This window comes from Lissotriton helveticus, chromosome 6 (assembly GCF_964261635.1).
Source record: "Lissotriton helveticus chromosome 6, aLisHel1.1, whole genome shotgun sequence".
NCBI lineage: Eukaryota > Metazoa > Chordata > Amphibia > Caudata > Salamandridae > Lissotriton > Lissotriton helveticus.
This window is the reverse complement of record NC_136067.1, coordinates 1,701,947,023-1,701,970,113: the sequence shown is the minus strand read 5'-3', so window position 1 is coordinate 1,701,970,113 and position 23,091 is coordinate 1,701,947,023. Positions and strand designations below refer to the sequence as shown.

The following is a 23,091-nucleotide window of genomic DNA, read 5'->3' as shown; positions in this document are numbered from 1 at the left end:
AGAGGCAGGCGGTGTTAGAAGACCGCAGGCCGAGGCTAATAGAGGAGAAGATCTTCTTCCCATACTGGTCATACCTCTTGGATTCCCGGTCCGGGGGCGCGGACGGGAATGTGGTCTGGGAATTCGAGGCCTGGATGACCAGGCTCTCGGGGGTAGGGTGGGAGGACAGAAAACATGGGTCGCCCGGGGCCGGGCGGTGGCGTCTGGCCACGTTCCTATCTACGGGCGAACCCGTAGCGGGCTTGGACCAAGTGCCCAGCAGAACGTCGGTCAAGGCCTCATTAAAAGGCAGCAGAGGCTCGGCCGAGCTTGACTGCGGTTTAAGGACCTCAGTGAGGAGGTTAGTCCTCACGGCCGCGACGGGGAGCTCAAGGCCCAAGGCCTTGGCAGCCCTCATCAGCACCACACCATATGTTGCCCCCTCCTCCGAAGCCACGGTAGGAGGGGAGACAAACCCAGTGTCTGGAGAGGTGTCCAGGCCACTGGCCTCCCCAAGGTCTTCTGTCCAGTCCTCACGAGACTGACACTCTCTGGTCAGAGGGTCCTCAGACCCCTCCCAGTCCTCTCCTTCACCCATCTCCTGAAATTCAGGGTCCTCAACCAATGGGGCCTGTTCATAAAAGTGAAAATCACCCAACGGCATCTGGAGCGGCGCCCAACGGGGCCGTCCCGACGGCCGATCAGGAACGGAAGGAGGACCGGGGTCGGCGCCGCCCGAGGACGGCACCGGAGGCGACACCTGAGGGTCCGACGCCGGGGAGGTCGTCAGATCCACCGGCGACGAACCAGATCCCGAAGGAGGACCAGCGGCGTCCTGCGGCGCAGGGCCCGAAGGCGCCGGCGGCGTCGGAACAACTGGACCCCTCGGCGCCGGGCCCGAAGGCGCCGGCGGCGTCGGTATAACAGGGACCTGTGGCGCCGGGCCCGAAGGCATCGGCGGCGTCGGAGCCGAAGCACCCGACGGCGTCGGGGCCGGAGCCGCCGACCCGCTAGGGCTCCCAGACGGGTCCGCTGGGCCCGGTTGCGCCGCGGAGCCCGTCGGAGGAGAGAGTTTCCTCATGGCCATGAGGAAGCGCTCGACCTCCTCCGGCGACGCGTTGAGCCCAGGGACCGTAGGGTATGGGGCTGGACGCGGCGCCCGCGACTCTGACGGAGCCGCGTGGGCGGTGTCACCCGAACCCCCAGCCGCATCGCGCGAGCGTCGGGGGGAGTCTGAGGAGCGATGACGCCGCTTGGACTTCTTGTGCCTCTTACCTGACGACGACTTCGACCCGGAGGAGTGCGGCCTACTCTCGGAGCTGTGGTGGCTCCGGGCCCGCGACCTGTCCCTCGACCTCCCATGGGATCGGGACCTCTCACGGAGCGGGGCCGACTGCCGGAGTTCGAGGCGCCTACGGGACCACTCCCGCCTGGCTTTCGAAGAGAGGGCCCGGCAGTCGGAGCAGGCCTTGTCGTCGTGGTCGACGCCCAAACACGACAAACAGACGCGGTGAGGATCCGTGACCGACATCAGCCGGTCGCAATCGTCACAAGGCTTGAAGCCGGGCATCCCTATCGGCACCTTTTCGGAGTCGAGAGACTTCGAAATAGTAATCAAAAAGGATCAAAAAAAGTTTAGTCAAAATTGACTAGGGTTACTGCTTTTTCCAGATCTGCGCTTGCTGGCGCGGAAAAAAGAAGAACTGACGTCAGCACGCGGAGGCGGCGTCTAAGTACTCCGACGATGTCATCACGGCGCCCACGACGCCGACGACGGACGCGGAGCCGCAGACGACGCCTACCGACGCGCAAGGGTACTGCTACGCAAAAATTTCCGGATCCAGTCTGACGCCTGGGGATATTCTAAGGTAAGGAATCTAAGGTAAGGAATCTAATACTAACGTGTCTCTTTCAGATGCGTCTGGTACTAAAGCCATGAAAGCCGTCATGTCTGCCCACATTTGGCGATCGTACCGCCCCAAAATAGCCAGAGCATTGGCCGCTCTCACTGTGGTGGAGGCCATCGTTGAAAATTTCCGGCCTATTGCATCCAGACGATGACCGTCGCGATCTGGTGGAGCAGTCACAGTAGACGCAGGATTCCGAGTACGGCGCTGAGCTGCCTGCGTAACCACCAAATCTAGTTTCGGCTGTCCAATAAGGCACGCTGGACTACCAACAGGCACCTTATATTTCTTCTCCAACCGGGGCATCTGCGCCGGCAGCAAATTTGGGGTTTGCATCAACTTCACCCCTTCAGCCCAGATAAAGTCAATAATAGGTACAGTATGGACTTGCTTAAATGGTTGGTTCTTGAAATCATAGAGGAAGCAATCCTCTTCCCTCTGTACTCTTGGCAATTTAAAATGTTGAGCCGCCCTATCCATCAGTTGATGGAAACTTGCAATATCCACAGGCGGAGAATGACGATTCTCCAATTAATATGAAGAGAGAATCTTGATTTCATTAAAGACATACTGAGGCTACCATTATGCAAATACTTTTATTTGCTGCCCAAACATGCAGCCCTTTAAAGAATGTCATTAAATCACAATAAAATAGAACTTTAACAACATAACAACTCTGTTGAGCAGGCTCCTATCTTCCTCGTGGGCTGCGATGACACAGGAGAACAGTGAAGACATTTCAGCAAAAAGTTATTCCTTAAGATTGTTATCCGAGAAGGAACAAGAAAATGCCATATAGTAAAAAAGGCAACAGACAATAATCACATTTTTCAGATATAAAAAGAAAAAACATTTGACATCAATCAACCCAAACCTCTCAGGGAGAGGAGGGTGGGATAATGTTAGCCTCCGTATGTCTTTAATGAAATCAAGATTCTCTCTTCATATTAATTGGAGAATCGTCATTTCATTACAAGACCGGCGGCTACCATTATGCATGTTTAAAGCCATGCAAAGCTGCACCGCTAACATGTTCTATCGGTCTCAAGTAGAACTTTGAGAAGGTACTTGCATTAGATCAATCTGCAGCTTTAAGTATTTCGGGCAGAGAACCCCTAGCCCAAAAGACTTTGCTAGCCATTGCACCTCTAGAAGAGTGAGCACCAAACCTAGATAGATCCACACCTGCTTCATGCATAATCAGACGGATCCATCTCGCTAAAGTTGCTGATGATACAGGCCTAAAAGGTCTAACATAAGATAAAAGAAGTTGATCACAGCCAGTAGATCTAAAAAATGAAATCTTATTTTCATAACACTTCATGCAATTAACAACACATAATTTTTCACATTCATGAAAAAAGAGGTGAAAATAGAATCTGACATCGTTTTAGTTCTTTTCCAGATATCGAAATAAACGCCTTCAGAAGAATAAAATCTATAGGAAAGTTCAAGAGCTTTAATATCAGACACCCTTCTGAAAGATATTAAACATAATAAGGTTGCTAATTTAATTGAAATCCTTTTAAGGGAAAGTAACTGATTGACAGGCCAGGACATGAAGAGATTAAAGATAAGATTAACATCCCAAAGGGATTCATAGCGAGCCCTAGGAGGTCTCCTTAGTCTAATACCCTTCATGACCCTTTTGATAAGTGGATTACTACCGATGGCAAGGTTATTAATCAAACAATGACCTGAAGAGATAGCTGATCTGTAGCAGTTGATGGTTCTGAAAGAAAGACCTGACTCAAAAAGATGTGCGAGGTAATTAGCTACAAAATCTAAAGGACATTGAACGGGATCCAAATCCCTTTCAAGGCACCAACCAGACCATTTCTTCCATACTCCTCTGTATCTCTTTCTGGTCCCAGGGGCCCATGATTCCTCCAGTAAGCTTTTAGCTTCTCCCGAAAGCTCAGAATATCTCCCTGAATCCCTGATATCCTCCAGACAAGAAGGTTCATTTTGCCCTCCAAGACTAAAGGATGTTCTTCTCCGTCTGGGCCTTGTAGTAGGCCCGAACATGATGGGATCAACCATGGGAAGTCTACCGCTAATTCCATTACACCGGGAAACCATACTTGGGATTTCCAGAAGGGAGTCACCAGAATTATGTTGCATGATTCGAGTCTCACTTTCCACAATAATCTCTGAATCATTGAGAAGGGAGGGAAGGCGTAGCCCTTCGTCCTTTTCCAAGGTTGGAGAAAGGCATCTACTCCTGACGCATTTGGGTCTGGCCTCCAACTGAAGTATTTCGGAACTTGGTTCGTCAATCAAATCTATCAGAATTGGACCCCAAACTTCTTGAATTAAATGAAAGAATTTGGGATTCAGCATCCAATCGCTGGAATCCTGAAGAAAACGTGAATTCCAGTCTGCCCTCCGATTTAACGAACCGGGAATATAATCTGCTCTGAGGGTGTTTTTGTGTTCCCAACAGAAATACCATATTTTCTTTGCGATATCCGAGAGATTTTTGGATTTCGCGCCACCCAATCGATTTATGTAAGAGATGGCTGAAAAATTGTCCAGACGGATTAAGGTATTGGAGTTCTTCAGAACTTCTCTGAAGCTCATAAGGGCATTTAAGGCTGCCAACATTTCTAAAGAGTTTATGTGGAGGGATTGTTCTAAAAAGGACCATCTGCCACCGGTTTCTAAGTTGTTCAGACGAGCACCCCAACCACGGTTGCTCGCATCAGATTCCAGGATAAAATCTGGTACATTTCCAAATATAGCTTTTCCATTCCAAGCTTGGAGGTTGTTTAACCACCAATGCAGATCTTCTCGAGCGTCTTCTGAAAGGGGAAGGGAATCTTCGTACCAGAGACCCTTCCTCAGGCCTTGAGCTTTTAATCTCTGCAAGCCCGTGTAATGAAGTGGGCCCGGAGAAATTGCTTGTATAGAGGATGAAAGGAGACCTAAAACCCTGGCTAGGTCTTTCAGACGGATAATATCTTTTGAAAGGATGTAGGAAACGTGTTTCTTGATCTTGGTAACCTTTTGGTGGGGAAGGATCAGGTTGGATAGAATAGTATTGACCTTGAAACCCAAGAATTCTATTTCTTGAGTTGGGGTTAAAATAGATTTTTCCAAATTTATGATAAAACCCAAGTCTCGAAGGAGGTTCATAGTGATATCTAAGTGTTCCAAAATTTCTGTCTTGTCTTGAGACATGATGAGGCTATCGTCTAAATAAATTATAAGACGAATCCCCCTTTCCCTTAGGTAACTGACCACCGGACGAAGAACCTTGGTGAAACACCAAGGGGCTGAAGATAGGCCGAAGGGGAGACATTGGAACTGATAAAGAATTCCTTTCCAAGTAAATCGGAGATATCTGCGACATTCCTCGTGCATGGGAATGGTGAAATAGGCATCTTTGAGATCCAATTTCACTAGCCAGTCTTTGCTCTGAAGAATGTCCCTCAAAAGATGGATACCCTCCATCTTGAAATGTCTGTAGATTAGAAAATTGTTTACATTTTTTAAATTTATAACAGGTCTCCAACCCTTGTCTTTCTTTTTGACTAAAAAGATAGAACTTAGAAAGCTTTTCGTTAACTCTGAAAGTGGAACTTTTATAATAGCTCCTTTCTCTAACATTTGGGAGATCTCTGTCTCTATTAATTTCGAATTTTCCTTGTCTAAAATGAGTTCTCTGGGAGCTCTTTCCTGTAAGGGTTCTTCCCAAAATTCTATTTTGAATCCCACAACAGTCTTCAAAACCCATGGATCTTGAGTGACTCGAAGTCAATTCTTTTCGAAGTGTCTCAATCTTCCTGCCACCTTTAAGGGGATAGAAGGGGTTGTCCTTACCGGAGTTTCCTTGATTGGATGATCGAGGTCTGCCACCACGGGATCTTGAGCCCCTTCCTCTTTGTGGATAAAAGTTTGAGTTTCCTCGGAAAACTCTATAGGGACGATAGCCTCTGTTGTCTTGATAAAACTGGAACCGGGATGAGGTGCGGCTGACAGATTGTCCCCTTCTGTCAGCCCTTCCAAAAAGTGAACGAGTTCCAAAGACTCTACGCATATTTGATTGTGCCCTACTAAAGGCATTAAAGGTAGAGACATATTTCCCGAGTGTTTTAATGAAGTTGTCTCCGAATAAGAGCCCTTTTGTGTTGGACATATCTTCACTAGCTGAGAGATCAGCTAGTTTCGGGTTCATCCTTAGGAGAACAGCCTTTCTACGTTCAGTGATTAAATTTGCGTTAGCATTGCCAATAAGGCAAATAGCAAGTTGTGACCATCCTCGAAGTACTTCGATATCTATAGGTGAATCATTAGCAATATCCACAGGCGGAGAATCACCTGGCGTTACCGGAGAGGGAGATGGTGTTTGAGCTTGATAATTATCCCACTCCGCCATATCTTCGTCATCGTCATCTCGGACCTCACCATCTTCACGATCCGGAGTAATGTCACCTTCGTCGTCATACACAGTAGTGTGTATCCGAACTGACGTTTGTATCTGAGGAGCAGATGTAGGTAGAAGCGGCAGAGGAGCCGCAGCAGGCACTGCAACAGGCGTTAAAACAGAAGGAACTGTAGGAACCTGTGGAGAAGGCGGGAAACGCTTATTATAATCGTCTAACATATGTTGGAGATTAGAGATAAGTGACAAAGGAACTGTCGCTGTAGGAACCTGAAACCTGAACCGTCGTTTCCTCTTGTTGGAAATATTGGTCCTCATCATCATTGCTATAGTCTTGGCACTTGATTACCAAACCAGATGGACTACGTGCCGCCATAAAAGACTCATGCACATCTTCCTCCGAATCCTGATCGGAATCCGTGGCAAACAAGGGTGTGGGAGGTTGCAGGTCACTGGAGATGGAAATTTGGTCAATAGGCACCTTGCGGCGTTGGTGAAGCGTGTCGACGGTGGCAGAGCCCGTGGACGAGAGTGGCAACAAAGACAGAAAGGCAAATGCGAAAGATGTCGTCGGTGGAACTGACGACGACGATGAAGGTGCTGGAACCACACTAGAAGAATCCATCGTCGATGGTTCTGTTGTCAATGGCAATGGAGCCGTCGATGGAGCTTTCGTCGACGGAGTCGACGACGAGGATGACTTCTTTTTCGTCGATGGAGCAGTCGTCGACGGGGCGGCCGTCGACGGAGCTGTCGTCGACTGAGCTGTCGTCGACGGAGCTGTCGTCGACTGAGTTGGTCTCTTAACACTCTTCGTCGACGAAGATTTGGTCGTCGACGGTGGAGGCTACTTCGACGACGAAGCAATAGGGATAACTGATGGTACAGTCTTGAAACTGAGAGTTACCTTAGTCGACGATCCTGATGCAGATGTCGTCGTCACTGTCGTCGTCGACGAGCTGGAAACGGCAGATTTCGCCGTCAGGGCGACCGTCGACGCTCCTGTTGATGATGAAACATGTTTTTTGACAGAAACATGAGTGAAAGATGCAGCAGACGCCTGAGAGCCAGGTCTCGTGGGCGTGGACATAGCAGGCAGAGGTGAAGACACCGCAGGGGCCAGAGAGAGTGACATCTTCTTCTTCATAAGGAATGGTGAAGGCAACTCCTGCACACTACCACATTTTGAAGCTGCTTGGGAACGGCCAGAAATGAGACTTCAGCATCAGAAAGTATATTATCCTTGTCCTTAAGTCTCTGAAGCCACAGTAGAAGACGGCCTTCCATATCTTTTAGAGTCTTTGTGGAGAAAGTTCTACAGAACTTACATTTACCCACCTCATGGTCAGGGTAAAGACAGTAAATACACTTACTGTGAGGATCTTCTGAATAAAGGCGCAGCTTTCCACAAGAAGAGCAAGGTCTAAAGAGAGACTTCTTACTAGAAGACATGCTGAGAACACAGGAAAAACCTGAAGAGAAGAGAAAACTGAACAGAGCTCAGGGAGACTCCCTTTCACACGACGTGCGGTAGAAAATCTGAGGTACTGATCCCGGAGGAGAAGGTTCTGGAGGGCTGCTGGCGCCTGATTGGCTACAGTTTGGACCAACATAATGACAGGAATAGACTACAAGTGTCTTTTTCCCTCTTCATTTATTCCTATGTGGAATTATGTCTAGGCTTTTCTGCCTTTTTTCTAACGTGTATTTCATGTGTTATGTTTCTACATATACATATTAGGAGTATGTTATTGCTATTTTATTTACCGTGGGACTCCCACTCCGACGACGGGGAATATTCAAGCATGTGAATATATGAAAGACACCCTAATACTGGAGAAATGAAGTATTTACTTTCCCTACTGTTGCACTCACTGGAGTGGGAATAGTAATTTTTACCCCTACGCTATCCATCGCTTTCCCTACTGTTGCACTCTCTGGAGTGGGAATAGTAATTTTTACCCCTACGCTATCCAACGCTTTCCCTACTGTTGCACTCACTGGAGTGGGAATAGTAATTTTTACCCCTGCGCTATCCAAAGCTTTCCCTACTGTTGCACTCTCTGGAGTGGGAATAGTAATTTTTACCTCTACGCTATCCAATGCTTTCCCGACTATTGCACTCTCTGGAGTGAGAATAGTAATTTTTACCCCTACGCTATCCAACGCTTTCCCTACTGTTGCACTCACTGGAGTGGGAATAATAATTTTTGCCCCTATGCTATCCAACGCTTTTCCTACTGTTGTACTCTCTGGAGTGGGAATAGTAATTTTTACCCCTACGCTATCCAAAGCTTTCCCTACTGTTGCACTCTCTGGAGTGGGAATAGTAATTTTTACCCCTACGCTATCCAACGCTTTCCCTACTGTTGCACTCTCTGGAGTGGGAATAGTCATTTTTACCCCTACGCTATCCAACGCATTCCCTACTGTTGCACTCACTGGAGTGGGAATAGTAATTTTTACCCCTACGCTATCCAAAGCTTTCCCTACTGTTGCACTCTCTGGAGTGGGAATAGTAATTTTTACCCCTACACTATCCAACGCTTTCCCTACTGTTGCAGTCTCTGGAGTGGTAATAGTAAATTTTACCCTTTCCGCTATCCTACGGTAAAAATGTTGTATATTTTTTATTAATATTACGTTCATATATATATATATATATATATATATATATATATATATATATATATATATATATGTATTAAAAAATGAAATTGTATGTTTTTTTAACTTGCATTAATTATTTGTTAATTTTAAGGTTATTTAAGTATTTTAAGTATGATTAAGTTAATTATATTTATTATTTCATTAATTTTTAATTACTTTTAAGACATTTAAAAAAAATCGATATTTTGACTAACTATATTTTTTACAACAATATTTTTGATTCGATATTTTTGTACTTACCTGTTTGGAGATCGGAATTCGATATTTTTGCATTCTATATTTTTTCCTCGATATTATGGTAGTTCTATATTTGTGTCATTGATATTATTTCAGTGATCCCACACAATTTTACCATCTGAAACAAATCTATCTGTCCCCTAAGCACGTAGGTGGGTTTTATGGAGAGCTCTACCTGAGATGTAGAGATTCTTTTATCGAATAATGTAGAAGTGCCCCATGATCAATACTGGAGTGAAGTAATATCCCTAATATCAGATGTAACGAATAGATGTAACGAATAGATGCCTAATACATGGACCAGAGTTTTGCTTACTGGGATATTTGTCCAGAAACAAAAAGATTAGCAACATGAACAAGTTCCTAGCTCTCACACAAGTCATAGACAAAAGGAGAAACCTACGACCTGCAAGGCATCAGATGCACCTTGCATATATCTATGGCTGGAGACAACAAAATATGGGCAACTGAAGTTGGCTGGGGGCAAGAGAAAGCAATGGAGGGTGCTCATTATGGATACTTATTAGCAAGGCATTGCTGTCCTCAGGATGGGACAGGGTCAATGCTTGGAGAGTGGTACTCAATTCCATTTCCAAAAGAGATGTGTTGCAAAGGAGAGAGAGAGTAGGTTTTGTTTTTTGTGCAATCTGGGAATTCAAACGGATTCTGTTTACAAAGATACCCAGGGATTTAACACTGCTGGTCAGGTGTATAGTGAATCCAACAATATTCATTATTGAAAGTCAACCATGTACTTCTTGTTGCTGGATATCACCAGTGATGGAAGCAAATTATCTTTAAAGGGTAGCTTAAGGTAGGCTTTTCATAGCCATAACTGAATTGTGGCATGGCAGTCTTCGCTGATCCATGCCATGGTCAGAGATGATCCTCTGGAAGAACTGTTAGATGCACACTGATGGGTAGTGAAATTCTTAATCTTGTTATCCATTAGGACATAGATGAGCTCCATGTACAGATTGCATATCAATGATGACAGGATTAAGCCTTGGGGGATGCCATAGGATTATATAATAAGGAGTTTAGATCTGGAGGAATTTATCGGTATGAACTGGACTGTGAACCATTTCAGAATGGCAATTTCTAAATCAATTCTTAAAAGAAGGTTTTAAGCAGAGCTTGGTGCTGATTGGTGAGGAAGGCTGTAGAGGGCAAACAAAGAAAAGTATAGTGTTTACAGTTGTCAGTGATTTAAAGTTAATTGTTAATCACTCGAATGATTGCCATCTCTATGGTGCATTGTGGCTTGAACCAAGATTGGCTGTCCTAAATGAGTGCACTACCTTTGAGCTTCTTATGCAGCTGTTTTTTAACAGTCTTTACAGAGATCTTACATAGGAACTGCATGGGGGTGATCGTATGGTACTTTGTGAAGGTTCAATTCAAATTTCTTCAATAGCGGCTGTACCTTTCCAGTGTTAGTTGAGAGAGGTGTTGACCATATTGAATAGTGGTATGAAAACTTCACCTGTGATGTCCTTCTTTATCAATTTTGGGTTAATGCTGTATTAATATGGGGGAATTTGCTTATTGTAATAGGCTTTCCAGGTTGCAGGGGAAGGAGCCTTAAAGGAAGTGCATTTGATATCAGGTGTGATCACTAACGTGGTGTCCAGGAACTCTTTGTTATAGATGTGTCAGATCTTGCTGAGTTTGCTTTTCAAGACATAGTTCATTGCTATATACTTCTTAGTGTGATTGAGTGGTGGATCTGGTGTAGTGACCACACAGTACTTGGTGGCTGTGTAGGGTCACTTGCTCCTTTTGGGTGCTTTGCTAACATTGTTTTTACAGTATATATCCTTAAATTTTGGAATGAGTTTTCTGTGGGCTATGTGGATAATCTTTAGGGTCGCCACACCCTCTTGCAACTGAGATCTTTGCTATCTTTCCTGATATTTAATAGTGCATTTTCCTGGGGGTGATCTGGTTCTACCACAATGAGACGGGGGTGACCTTCATGGAGTGTAATTTCACCAAAGCATGTACGTCAGCTGCAGATGTTGTGAAAGGTTAGTTAATTGTGCGAAGGTGCTGGTCGTGCTGCTGGTGGGCTTTACGTTATTGAGTTTCCTCGTCCAGAAGAACTTTGTAAAGGTGTTTGCCAGCAGCAAGGAGAATATTTGCCACTTACTGGATACGCTGAACCCTTTGTATCGCCGCTTTACTTTCCCCTGCCGGGATTCCAACTGCCGCCACCACACTTTGATGCCCAGCTGCCGTTCCCCTCCGCCGCTAGCGCCGCTGGTCACAAGGCGCTGCCGCAGAGTGGGGGGAACTGTGGACTACACTACCCAGGAGGCTTCAGCTGGGACACGCCTCCAAACGCGACGGGAGGCGCTTGAAAAAGGAGTCACACCTGCTGGCGAGTGGGTTGCCAGCAGCAAGGAGAATATTTGCCACTTACTGGATACGCTGAACCCTTTGTATCGCCGCTTTACTTTCCCCTGCCGGGATTCCGACTGACGCCACCACACTTTGCTGCCCAGCTGCCGTTCCCCTCCGCCGCTAGCGCCGCTGGTCACCAGGCGCTGCCGCAGAGTGGGGGGAACTGTGGATTACACTACCCAGGAGGCTTCAGCTGGGACACGCCTCCAAACGCGACGGGAGGCGCTTGAAAAAGGAGTCACATCTCCCGCCTCGCGGGACGCGCGCGGGCGGTCGCCGGGATAAGCCCGGGCAAAGGGCGGGCCCTCTACGGCCCTCATCGGCCAGAAGAGACTGGACTGGGACAGTAATCCTGATCAAATTTCTCGAGCTGTACATATCTGCCACTTGACTATCTGTATGCCACCAAAGGGTGGGTAGCTTGAATAGATCTTGCTTACTTTATTGTACTCATTGAGCAGGGTTTTTTGTCCTACAAAGGCGGCTACATCTATTTGAGACGGTCACCTCAAGAGATACTTTATAATTAGCATGGAGATGCGTGAGACAAGAAGCAGGGCAGTAGCGGGGAGGAAGAAATTAACAGGCACTCTAGACGATTTCATTGTAAGAACAAATACACTGTTAGACGAGGGGATCTCTATGATAGAAAGAAGGGTATCGCAGGACCTGGCTTCTGCAAAACAGTCCTCTATGGGCCATTTTGCCAATGTACGGAGCCCTAACAGACCAGAGAGTGATATATTACTTATGGACGTGATTAGTACAGCTGTTTCTCAAACCCCTAATCCTACTCAGACTCCCCTTGTTCATACCTTACCATCCCCCCAGCCATCTACTAGTGTCTTGATACATATAGCAGCCTCACCTAAAGATAAAAATGTTGTGTTACAGGGGGTAAAGGAAGGGGCAATTCCTAAAAAGAAAGTGAACCAAAATATGCCTATTCAACCCCGTGGTAAAGATTTATCCAAAGATACAAGTAATGCACTTATTGCTACTGATACTGATATACACGGAGAAGACGGCCTGCCCCCCAACATACTGCCCTTAGCTATTTTAGATGACACCATATTGGACGACTCAATGGCTGATTTAATCTCCAATAGCCCTAGAAATAGTTCCCTAGAGGGAAGTGTTAATACTAGCAGGGGACATGAGAGTACAATGTTATATATGCTAGAGACTGTAATGAAAACTCTATTAACCCCACTGACAGAAATTCTCCAGGAGATTGAGAAACAAATTCAAGAATTGAAGAGAGACACACATATGCAGTATGATACTCTGGCCAAACGGATAGCCGATTTAAGTGCGCCCAAGGCCTAAGCCATAGCAACGACATCTAATAATTCTGGCCCTATATTGGCAAAGGGCGCCCCAAATAGCACCTCATCAAGTACAACTAATCCTGAAAAAGGTAAACTCCCTAGTAAACAGCTATTAAAAACTCAATCATTACTTAAAAGCTCAGCCCCACCTGCTAAGAAAGTATCAGCTCCACAAACTCCTGTCCAATTACCTGATAAAGGCCAACCAGCTAAAACTGATGTGCGTAGAAGTATAAATCTACCTCCAAGAGCATCACCATATGTTGTGGTTCTAACTGGGGTCCCGGAACTGGGAGCACAATCCACTGAAACCAATGGGGCACTCTTAAATAAGGTTTTCCATTGGCTTAACAATAATTATCCTCTCCCGCCAGCTACTAGCAGCAACATTTTGATGGTAGAAAGGGTACCGTGGATTGGGTATAACAGAAAAAGGGCACAGGGTACCTGTGTGGTGATAACTTTTGAAAATCCCCGCACCGTGGAGTACATCACAACGAGGGCCCCTAGAAACTATGACTTGTCCATCGTGGCTAGGGCATTACCCTATTTCTACTCTCAAGGGGAACATCCGGATAGCAGATGGAGCTGGACTAGGGACAGCCGTTATCCAAGGGGTGGAAATGGTGTAGATAGGAATCATTATAATACACAATGGGGAGGGGTGAATGAAGATGGGTGGACCGTGGTGAAACGTAGGGAGAGGATTCCTCATTTCTTCCCGCAAAGGCAGGACCCAGGATGGTTTGGACATCAGCAATTTCCTCCCCCACTTACCCCATGCCATAATCGTTTTGATTGTCTTGAAATGGTGGATTGACTCCCAGAGGCGGAAGAGGTATCTAAGCCACCTATTCTTGTAAGCCGGGGGGAGATTAACTCATCAGGGCATGATGTGTCACGCGAAATTCGAGTGGAGCCCACGATAACACAAGGGAGGCTGGGTGGCCAAGCAGGGGATGTAGTAGAGGTGTTGTCTAAAGAAGATTTTTGTAAGGTGGTCTTTTGGAATGTGGCAGGCATTAAACAAAAAGTCCTTAATCCATCCTGGGATGATGTAATTACTGGTGTAGCCATTTTAGCCCTACAAGAAACTTGGGTCATTGCACAGATACATTTAAATGGCTACAAAACCTATTTTACTCCTGCGGTGGGGGGTTCATATGGAAGACGTAAGGGAGGATTGATAACGTATATATCTAACTTGTTAGTATATGATAAGATTTCTTTCTCCCCTGGATCCAGTTATTACCAAAAGATAGTGATAGACACAAGGAAGGGTCTTAGGATTGTCTTTTTAAATTTCTATAATAACCTTCCAAGTAGCATGATTAAGGAAGTACTAGCTATGTTAACTGAAGATATACAATCTGAAATTGATAAAAAAAGGGGTGAAGTAATGATATTATGGGGGGGTGACTTTAACTGCTCATTGTGTAAAAAGGGTCAAAAGGGTATATGCGGCCTGATGTTGGAACAGGATATTAATTTCACGCATTTCGAACATACCCTATTTGGAGATTTAGTCAACGAGATGATTTTTAATTATGATTTTGGGTTTACGAATGAGATAGCCCACCACCCAACGTCATTTGCTCCAACTTTTGTGGGTAGGGGGGCCTCGACTATCATTGATTTTAGTCTCTGTACAGATAGCTCTGCTGGAAGATTGACTAGCTCTAGCTTAATGGACTTAGCATTAAGTGATCACTTTCCACAGGCAGTAGAAATGGAGAACCTATTTGTCTCATCCCAAAATGTACCAAGCTCTAAGTATATGGCGCAGGATGTGAAGTTAGGTACCCAAAATGGTTATACTCTTAAATGGAGTAAAATGGTCCCGGATGATTTTTTGTCTAAAGTGGTAAATAAGTGTATGAATAGCTTTTTGATCTGCCTGGATGAACACGCAGAGAGTAATGATATTTTGGCTCATTCTAAAATTATTGCTACTACAATTAAAGAGGTTTTGTGGGTTACACGTAAACATTGCCTAAAGACTAATAAGAAATGGTTTGATAAGAAGTGTACTAAAGCCTTAACCAATCTTAAACATGCAATTCATCAGAGACCTCGGGATGTAACTCTAATCAGAGAATTAAGGAAGAACTACAACAAAGTACTGAAAGACAGGAAGGATCTGATAAAAAGGGTGACATGGGATGAACTTTGTTCGGCGTCACAATCGAGGGATCAGGCTGCTTTCTGGAGGGTTATAAATACTCCGCTTCTTTATGATAATAAAGCGCGCATGGAAGTTGCCATTACAGAAGATGAGTGGGTGGCTCATTTTTCCTCCCTCTATATGACTGCTGAACTAGTGCCCGATACAGGTTCTGATTCCATGCTGGTAAATATGGATCACCCAAAAGATTTGGTTGTAACCCTTCCCGAAGTCCTTGCGAGTCTGAAGGCAACTAAGGGGGGTAAGGCGGCTGGACCCGATGGCATACCAGCTGACCTTTATAAGGCTAATACTGATTTATGGGGGCCAATGCTGGTCCAGCTTTTTAATGTTGCTTTGGCAAAAGGCCTAATCCCTACCTGGTTTACGTCAATCATTGTCCCGATTTTTAAGAAAGGAGATAGACAGAATTGCACATGTTACAGGCCAATATCTTTATTAGATTCCTCCATAAAAATTCTTGGTAGAGTGGTTTTAGTTAAGCTGCAAAGCTGGGCAGAAGAAAATGGGGTGATAAGCGATTTCCAATACGGATTTCAAAGGGGTTTAGGGACTATAGAGCAGGGGTTAAACTTATTTATTTTACAACAGAAGTATATAAGGGTTAAAAAACAACGTCTATACCTCACTTTTGTCGACTTATCGTCGGCCTTTGATTGTGTGTCCCATAACAAGCTGTGGGAAATAATGGCTGAACTGGGGGTAGATAATGCTTTTATATGCTTTCTGAGAGATTTATATTCTGGGGCCACTGCAACGGTCCGGTACGGGAAGGAGGGTGAATGTAGTAGACACTTTGGGATTGGTCGTGGTGTACGCCAAGGGTGCGTTTTAGCGCCCTTTTTGTTTTTAGTATATATAAATGGTCTGGAGCTTCGCCTCGTGCAGGAGGGCAAGGATATGCCTATGGTGGGAAGGAGACCTGTCCCTGCACTACTGTATGCGGACGACGCAGTCTTGATGGCACGCACCCCAATGGCACTCCAAACTTTGGTTACATCTTTTAATAGTTTCATGCTTAGCTTGGACCTGAAAATTAATTGCTCCAAGACATTTTCTATGTACTGTGGGACAAGAACAAGCAGGCATTTGAAGCCTATTTTTATAAACTCCAATCCCTTAGAGAAGACCTCTACTTTCCCGTATCTGGGCATCTTGTTTCATGAAAGTGGCTCATGGACCAGTGCAATTAATGCTAGAACCCTGTTGTTTTCTAAAACTGTTATGGCCCTAAAGTGTTTTATAAAAAAGTTGGGGAAAAAACCCATAAGGGAAATTTTAACCATCTACAATGCCACTTGTATAGCGGTAGCTATATACGGTTCTGGATTATGGGGTTATTCTAATGTCAGTACGATTCAAACCGTGGAAAATAAGTTTTTACGGCACATCTTGTCCAATCCAGAAAGCATTGCAACTTTTATATGCCATGCTGAATTGGGTTTGGTGTACATTACTGACATAATTAAGATCCAGCCGATTCTCCTTTGGCACAGGGTTTGGACAAGTGATGAATGTGTGGTCAACCGGGCTATCTTAAAGGACGTTCTAGTACTTGATAACATTAATAATTTTAAATGGATATGTTATGTTAGAAATGTTCTTGAAGAACTGGGCTGTGTTCAATATTTTGAGGACCCATTATCTATGGTACACATTTCAAGAAGTAGACTAAAAAACTTGTGTATCGACCACCTCATGGAAAAAAGACGGTTAGAGGAGGTGAAAAAAAGACTGTCTTTGCCCACCAGGCGATCTTAATTGGAGAGAAACTACAGCCATATTTATCTCTATACATGTCCAACCATGAACGTTTCCTTTTAACCCGGTGTGAGAAGTTGGCCTGATATGCAGTGCTGACTATTCTAGTGATCACTATGTATCAGTCCAAACAACCCTTATTGATGATTGGTTGTAAGTCAACCTTATAGACCAGCTATCCTAGTAGCATGGATACGAGCAGTCTAAGGCTAAGACTCTAGAGGGCGTGTTAAGCCAGCTGTTTTACCATCACATTACCCCTTGAACACCAAGTGAAAGGACACCACACAAGTTGTTATGAAAATAAACAGATATTTATTTATAACAAGACTACCCTGAACTCTTTATGAGTCAGGGAGCTAAGCACACAACAAAACTCTTACGAAAATACTTTAAGTCGCACAATTTACACAAATGCCCTAGGGGCACGAAAAACCATATACTCAGTAAGTGGAATGCGAACTTGCTAGCAGGTAAGTAATACTTTTCTAGACTCAGGAATCGCTAGGCCTACAATTCTAAACACTGGGATTAGATGCAGGAGGCCTGTGGACGTCGTGTGCAGAGTGGGAACTCTCACGCGTAAGGCGGGAAAAAGTCTATGGAGGCTAGCAGTTGCAAAGTTACTGTTCTCGGGCGAACCCGACTAGGTGGGTCGAAAACAAGAGTGGATCCGAACACTTAGGGTGTTGGACTATGCTGGAGCACCGGAGTACTCAGGTTACCTAGCCCAGGGGCTGCGGCTGCATAGGGATGAAGTTGCGTCGGAAACCCTCGTTGAAGATCCAGGAGCCTGAAGAAAGAAGTTGCTGGCAGGCGACCAGTGAAGAAGTTCGTGGTGATCCAAGCCTGGATCAGGGAAGAAGAAACCTGTAAGCAGAGGGGACCAAGTTCTGAATCACTAGCCAGTGATTTGAGTGGGCACCAGGATGGCACCGGACGAAGCCACCTCAGCCAGGTGAGTGGGCGCTGCTGGGCTCTGCAGTCTCTCGGACCAGGAGGCGTTGTCGGCGACCAGGATGGAGGTGCGAGCTGTCCCACGAAGGTTCTTGCTGTCGACGTCGCTGGACCCAGGATTGGGCAACAAGTCTTGGCAAATGCAAGGCCCACGCGGTGGACCTAAAATGGCGTCTTGAGTGGACCAGGAGGGTCCAGGGTGCTCCTCTTTTGGAGGGGAGCAAGGGCTAGTCTGGAGCAACCAGACCAGCAGTGGTTGTCGTCGTGGAGCGTCGTGAGGGGGCCACTAGCCAACGGGCAAGCGACCTGGACAACGCGGTTGGCAGCAAAGAGCAGAAGGGCCCCACGCAGATCTCGTGGATGCAGGGGGGCTGAACTTCGGTGCTGGAGCTGCTCAGGGTCGGGGCTTCTCTTACCCCAAAGCACTCGGTCGAGGGTCACTCGGTGGTCGTGCTGGACAAGCGTCGTGCAGTTCTGAAGATGGTCGGTCCCTCGAGGTCTCGTCACACCCACGGATCACAGCTGGGCTGATGATGTAGGTTGAGGTCAGAGGTGCCAGGGAAGCCGGTTCTCGTCGTGCTGGAGCAGTCTTGATCCGAAGGAGAGACTGGCAACAAACCGCGATGCTTGGTTGGTGCCTGCTGCTGCAGGGTGACTACTCCTTAGTCACAAGGGAGAATCTTGGGAAGAAGTCTTGAGTTCCTTTCGTGGAAAGTAGTTTCAGGATTCAAAGATGATCTGATTTGGAAGGGGGCCAGTTCCTACCTTTATCCTGCAAAAAGGGGCTGGCACGCGACTAAGTCCTGCCCTATGGGTGGGACTAGGAGGGGGGTGGTTACACCCCTCTCCTTTGGCGGGCTTTCCCCAGATCAGGGGCTGGAGTGCCCCTGGAACTGGTTCCAGCCGGCCTATGCACAGTGAGCACCGGGGTGCCACTTGCAGTCACCTTCCTCTAAAGCCCTGCCTACCTAGGATACACAAAATCCTGTCTGGGACGGTGCTGGCACCGCCCCTGGCAGGAAACCCTTTGTCCTTGCCTCCTGGGCTGGGAGGACTCCCAGCAGCAGGAGGGCAGACTTGTGTCTCGGTGGCAGCATCCATTTTGTGGAGCTAAGGCTCTGTCTGACTTTAACCGGGGTTACAGGTTACATACATGTCGTGTCCCTCTAGAAGGGTGGAATGCTAACCCCGTCGCCAGAATTGGCGAGGGGTTAGTATTCCAATTCGTATGACACCTTACTCGACATGTTTTGATAAAGCGATACCAGAGTTGGCACATAACCGCGAGGATTATAATGCACTTAAGAGTATATGGTATGCGATATCATGGAAACGGCTAAGGGATGGATCCCGAAAGCCGCAGACAGGCTCAGCTCATGCCAGAGCACTATCTCACACGATTCCAAGCACTCTGCCTTCAGGATTGTCAAGGCCTGCCATAGGAGTGACTGATAGGAGATCTGTGTGTCCATTTAGGTTTAGATATAGGAATACTATATCTACAGCAGAGGGTGAGTACACCACTCTGCCCCAGCTGTCAAGCAGCCAGTTGTGTCTGATTTAGTTAGTCAGCCCAGGGGTGGCATAATACATGCTGCAGCCCCTGGGAGACTTCTGGGTGCACCTCAGCCCTGGGTACAGGGACTTGAGAGGGCCCAGTGCCAATTCAGTACCTGGGTACAATTTGGAGTAGAGAGAACAGCTAGGCTGTGGGTCTGATTAGCAGGCCCACAGCCAGGGAAAGTCGTAAACCAGTGAAGCAAAAAGCAAAAATCTGGGTGATCATAGGATTGCAGACCCTACTCTCCTACACCCGGTTTAGACTCAACATTGTTTTTAGGTTACTATCTTTCCCTGAGATGAATTGTTGGCTGAAAGATTTGTGTCCCTGTCCATGTGATGATGTGTCCCCGCAATCCGACATTCACATTTTATTTTTTTGTAAATGTTATATTTATTATCGTAGAAAACTTATCACCCCAATTCTTAAAGATTTAAATGTATATAGATGGCGCCTTGCGTTTTTAGAGTTTCAAAAAATGGAAACTGTTTTTATGGTAGCGTCACTCTCCGAATTTCTTAAATTGGTTTTTAACTGTCGTAAAACCCTTTGTATTAATTAATTTTTATGATGTATTTATGTCTTTTAATATGTCTTTTTGCTGTGATTTTAAATAATGGTCATCCTACCCATTGTAAATAGTATTTTTCATGCTACTTTCGTGGTTATTCTCTGTTTTTTTAACCGAATAAAGTACTTTTGAACCTAGTTAATTGTGAATTGTTTTTTTGCAGGTGACTGCCAGGATGATGGGTTCATTTTCAGTCATTGAACATTGTGTGATGGAACTTCCCAACAATGCTCTAAGATTATAGCTGATGTTTATATATGGGACATGTTGTTATAGCTATTAGCCACCAGGCCTTCTCTGCCGGTATTCGTGAATAGCAACTTCTCTATGACTGAGGAGGAGCTGCTTGTGAAATATTGAGTCTGTGTGGTCTCAAGTAGGTTCTTGATTTTGAGATAGTGTTATTTTTAGCCATCCATTTTTAATGTTTGTATAATTTGGAGCTTGTTGGGTGTTCACTGTAAGGTGTATTGAGGTTTCTTGTTGACATCCCGATTTTCCTGATGTTCCTATCCTTCCTGATTGGGCTCTCAGATATACGTCTGACCAGGGGCAACACGGATCTGGGCAGCAACTTCTCACCTGAACTAAGCTTCAAAATATAATTCTGATTTAAGTAGAGTGGCGAAATTTAACACTGGATCAGCACATTTAATACTGCATCCCTGCTATCAGTCTGTGAATAGGTTCTTTAGTCCTGCATTATTTCAGATAACTCTATCATGTAATGGGAAATGAAACCAGAAACGTGTATTAAAAGGCCAGACATACAGTATTTTGATAGGATAATACTGAATTATTTCAAATAATGTACATTTTATTGTGAAGCATTTTTTGTTACTTACTTCGCAAATCAGCTTTGGAAATAGGGGCATTGGGAGGTCTATTTATTAGTTTTCTTTCTGTAATAGAAACAAAAGAGGTTAAAGTTATTACTGACAATACAATAATGGAAATCATGTTTAGATAAAGTATATTTAAATATATAACTGTTGCGGCAATGAACATTTAGTCATTTGATTTAAAACCCCTTTTGGTAAGGAATTACTACTCTAATTTTTCCACAATAATTTTCTCATCTCTCACCTGGATCATTTAAGGCAGTGCTGATGCCCCTGCATACAATGCACATCAGCAGTTGAAGCAAGAAGTTGTAGTAATTACTTTATGATCACGCTAGAGAAGAACAAGTTATTTACCTTCGGTATAGCTCTTTCTGTTGGGTACTCCGTCTATTCTTCACTTTAAAATACTCTCCAGGTACCAGACTGGATCCGGAAAACTCTAAAGCAGCGCTATCACATGATGTGTGGCTCTGTTCTGACTCCACACCACTCCAGAAGTGATAGAGTAGAGCCACACAAAAGAGCCACCCCTGTGCACTGATGTTGGTTTTGATGACTTTTCCCTTTCCACGCCTTTAGATGTGGTGTGCGAAGAATAGTCAGTCCCGGTGTGGTGAATACATACTTCAGACCTTTACGGATGGTAAAGAGAGGCAACTCCAAAGAACTGGAGGGGAATCTCCAGTTAGATAGAATATTCATCAGAAAGAGCATTATCAAAGTTAATGAACTTGTTCTTGTGATGAATACTGATTGCAGAATCAGGTGAAGGACCCTGACCTGTACTGAGATAGGAGGTTCTCATTCAGCTGTAGCCTGATCTGAGGACATATGCTCATGCTTAGAAGATACAGGTAACTATTCTGTCCTGGCCAATGCAAAGCAACCATGATGACTGGTCCCTATTATTCCTGATCTTCTTTCCGAACACTGGTCAGGAAAAACAATTGTGGTAAAGCATACAGGGCTCTTGTGCTCCATTCCAACCAGAATGCACCACCTAACAATTGTTCAAGCAGAAACTCCAACACGCAAAATGTTTGACACTGTGCTTTCCCGATGGTGCCAAAATAATCTAGCAAGGGTTTTTCCCACTGTTGGAGAACACCAGACAACACCACGTAGACAACACTCGTGAGCTGCCGGACACCACCTGCTCAGTTTGTTCACTCTGGTATTCTGGAACCCTTCTAGGTGGTTCACAATCAGGGAAATGCGCTGATGTTCCTGCTATCTCCAGAGGTGCAGCACCTCCTGGCAGAGGACTCAGAACTTCGGTCCATCCTGCCTGCAATACATGACAGTGATGTCAGTAGAAACCTGCACCAGCCTTGTCTTGATGGACGGCAGGGAGGCCTTCATAGCTAGAAGAATGGTCCACAACTATAGCAGATTGAGGTGGATCTAGCCTTCCGCCAGGGACCAAGGTCCCCTGATTTCCACCTCTCTCAGATGGCCACTGCATCCCAAGAGGGGCACTGCTGTTACCATCATCAGCTCTGGGTGTGGGAGGGTAGGGGCCTGCCACTGGAACAATTGTATTTAAGCAGATCTTAATGCATCTCCTCTGAGACCTGGATGGTATTAATGAGACTGTCTTGATGTTAGGTCTACTGGAACTTCAAATTCCCTTAGACAGCCACATGTGCCATGTGCCATAGCTTACAAGGAGGATGCAGGAGGCTAAGAAGCCTCAGAGCTGCTCTCACTGTAAGATCGAGCCTGAAACATCAGATCATAGCTCGAATGTCCATTTTGTGAGTGAAGCTGTGTCTCAGGCGAGGTAAATCAATGTATAATTAGGCATCATTAGTATGGTCTTAATAGTAGAGGGACTGCTGAGTTTGCTGTGCATGACAGTATAGCAAGCATCGATATCATTATGGATATAATCTGGGCTGGCTTTTTTTTTTACTTACTGTGAAAATCAGTCTTGGAAATGGAGGCATTAGCAGCTCTAGTCACTTCTTTTCTTTCTGTCATAGAAACAAAACAGGTTAGGGTTATTACTGACAGTACAATAATGGAAATCATTTTTAGATAACTTAAATTTAAATACATAGAATCGTTGTGGCAATGAACCGTTAGTTATTTATTTAAAAACCCCTTCTAATAAATCTATACCACAAATTATTCCTTTTACCCTGATACCCTTGAGCTGTGTAGCGGCTTTACAACTGTTCTTCCAAGGTGATGGCATTATACTCCAACAGCATAAAAGAGAATAAAACATAATCAAGACTGATAGGTAGGACAAGTTTAGAACTTAACAAATAAATCCAAGACCAAATTCG

The 23,091-nt window shown here is 45.3% G+C and overlaps 1 protein-coding gene across 11 annotated transcripts in view; it reads right to left on the bottom strand.

Moving 5' to 3' along the window:
- Positions 1-23,091, bottom strand: part of LOC144763708 (uncharacterized) — a 2,434,724-nt gene that overhangs the window by 265,357 nt on the left and 2,146,276 nt on the right. For all 11 annotated transcript variants that reach the window (XM_078649561.1, XM_078649562.1, XM_078649564.1 and 8 more), the window contains 2 exons: positions 22,717-22,773; positions 20,798-20,854 (listed from right to left, as the gene is read on the bottom strand). In XM_078649561.1, the coding sequence (XP_078505687.1) occupies positions 20,798-20,854; positions 22,717-22,773 (114 nt within the window). The remainder of the gene's footprint in view (positions 1-20,797; positions 20,855-22,716; positions 22,774-23,091) is intronic.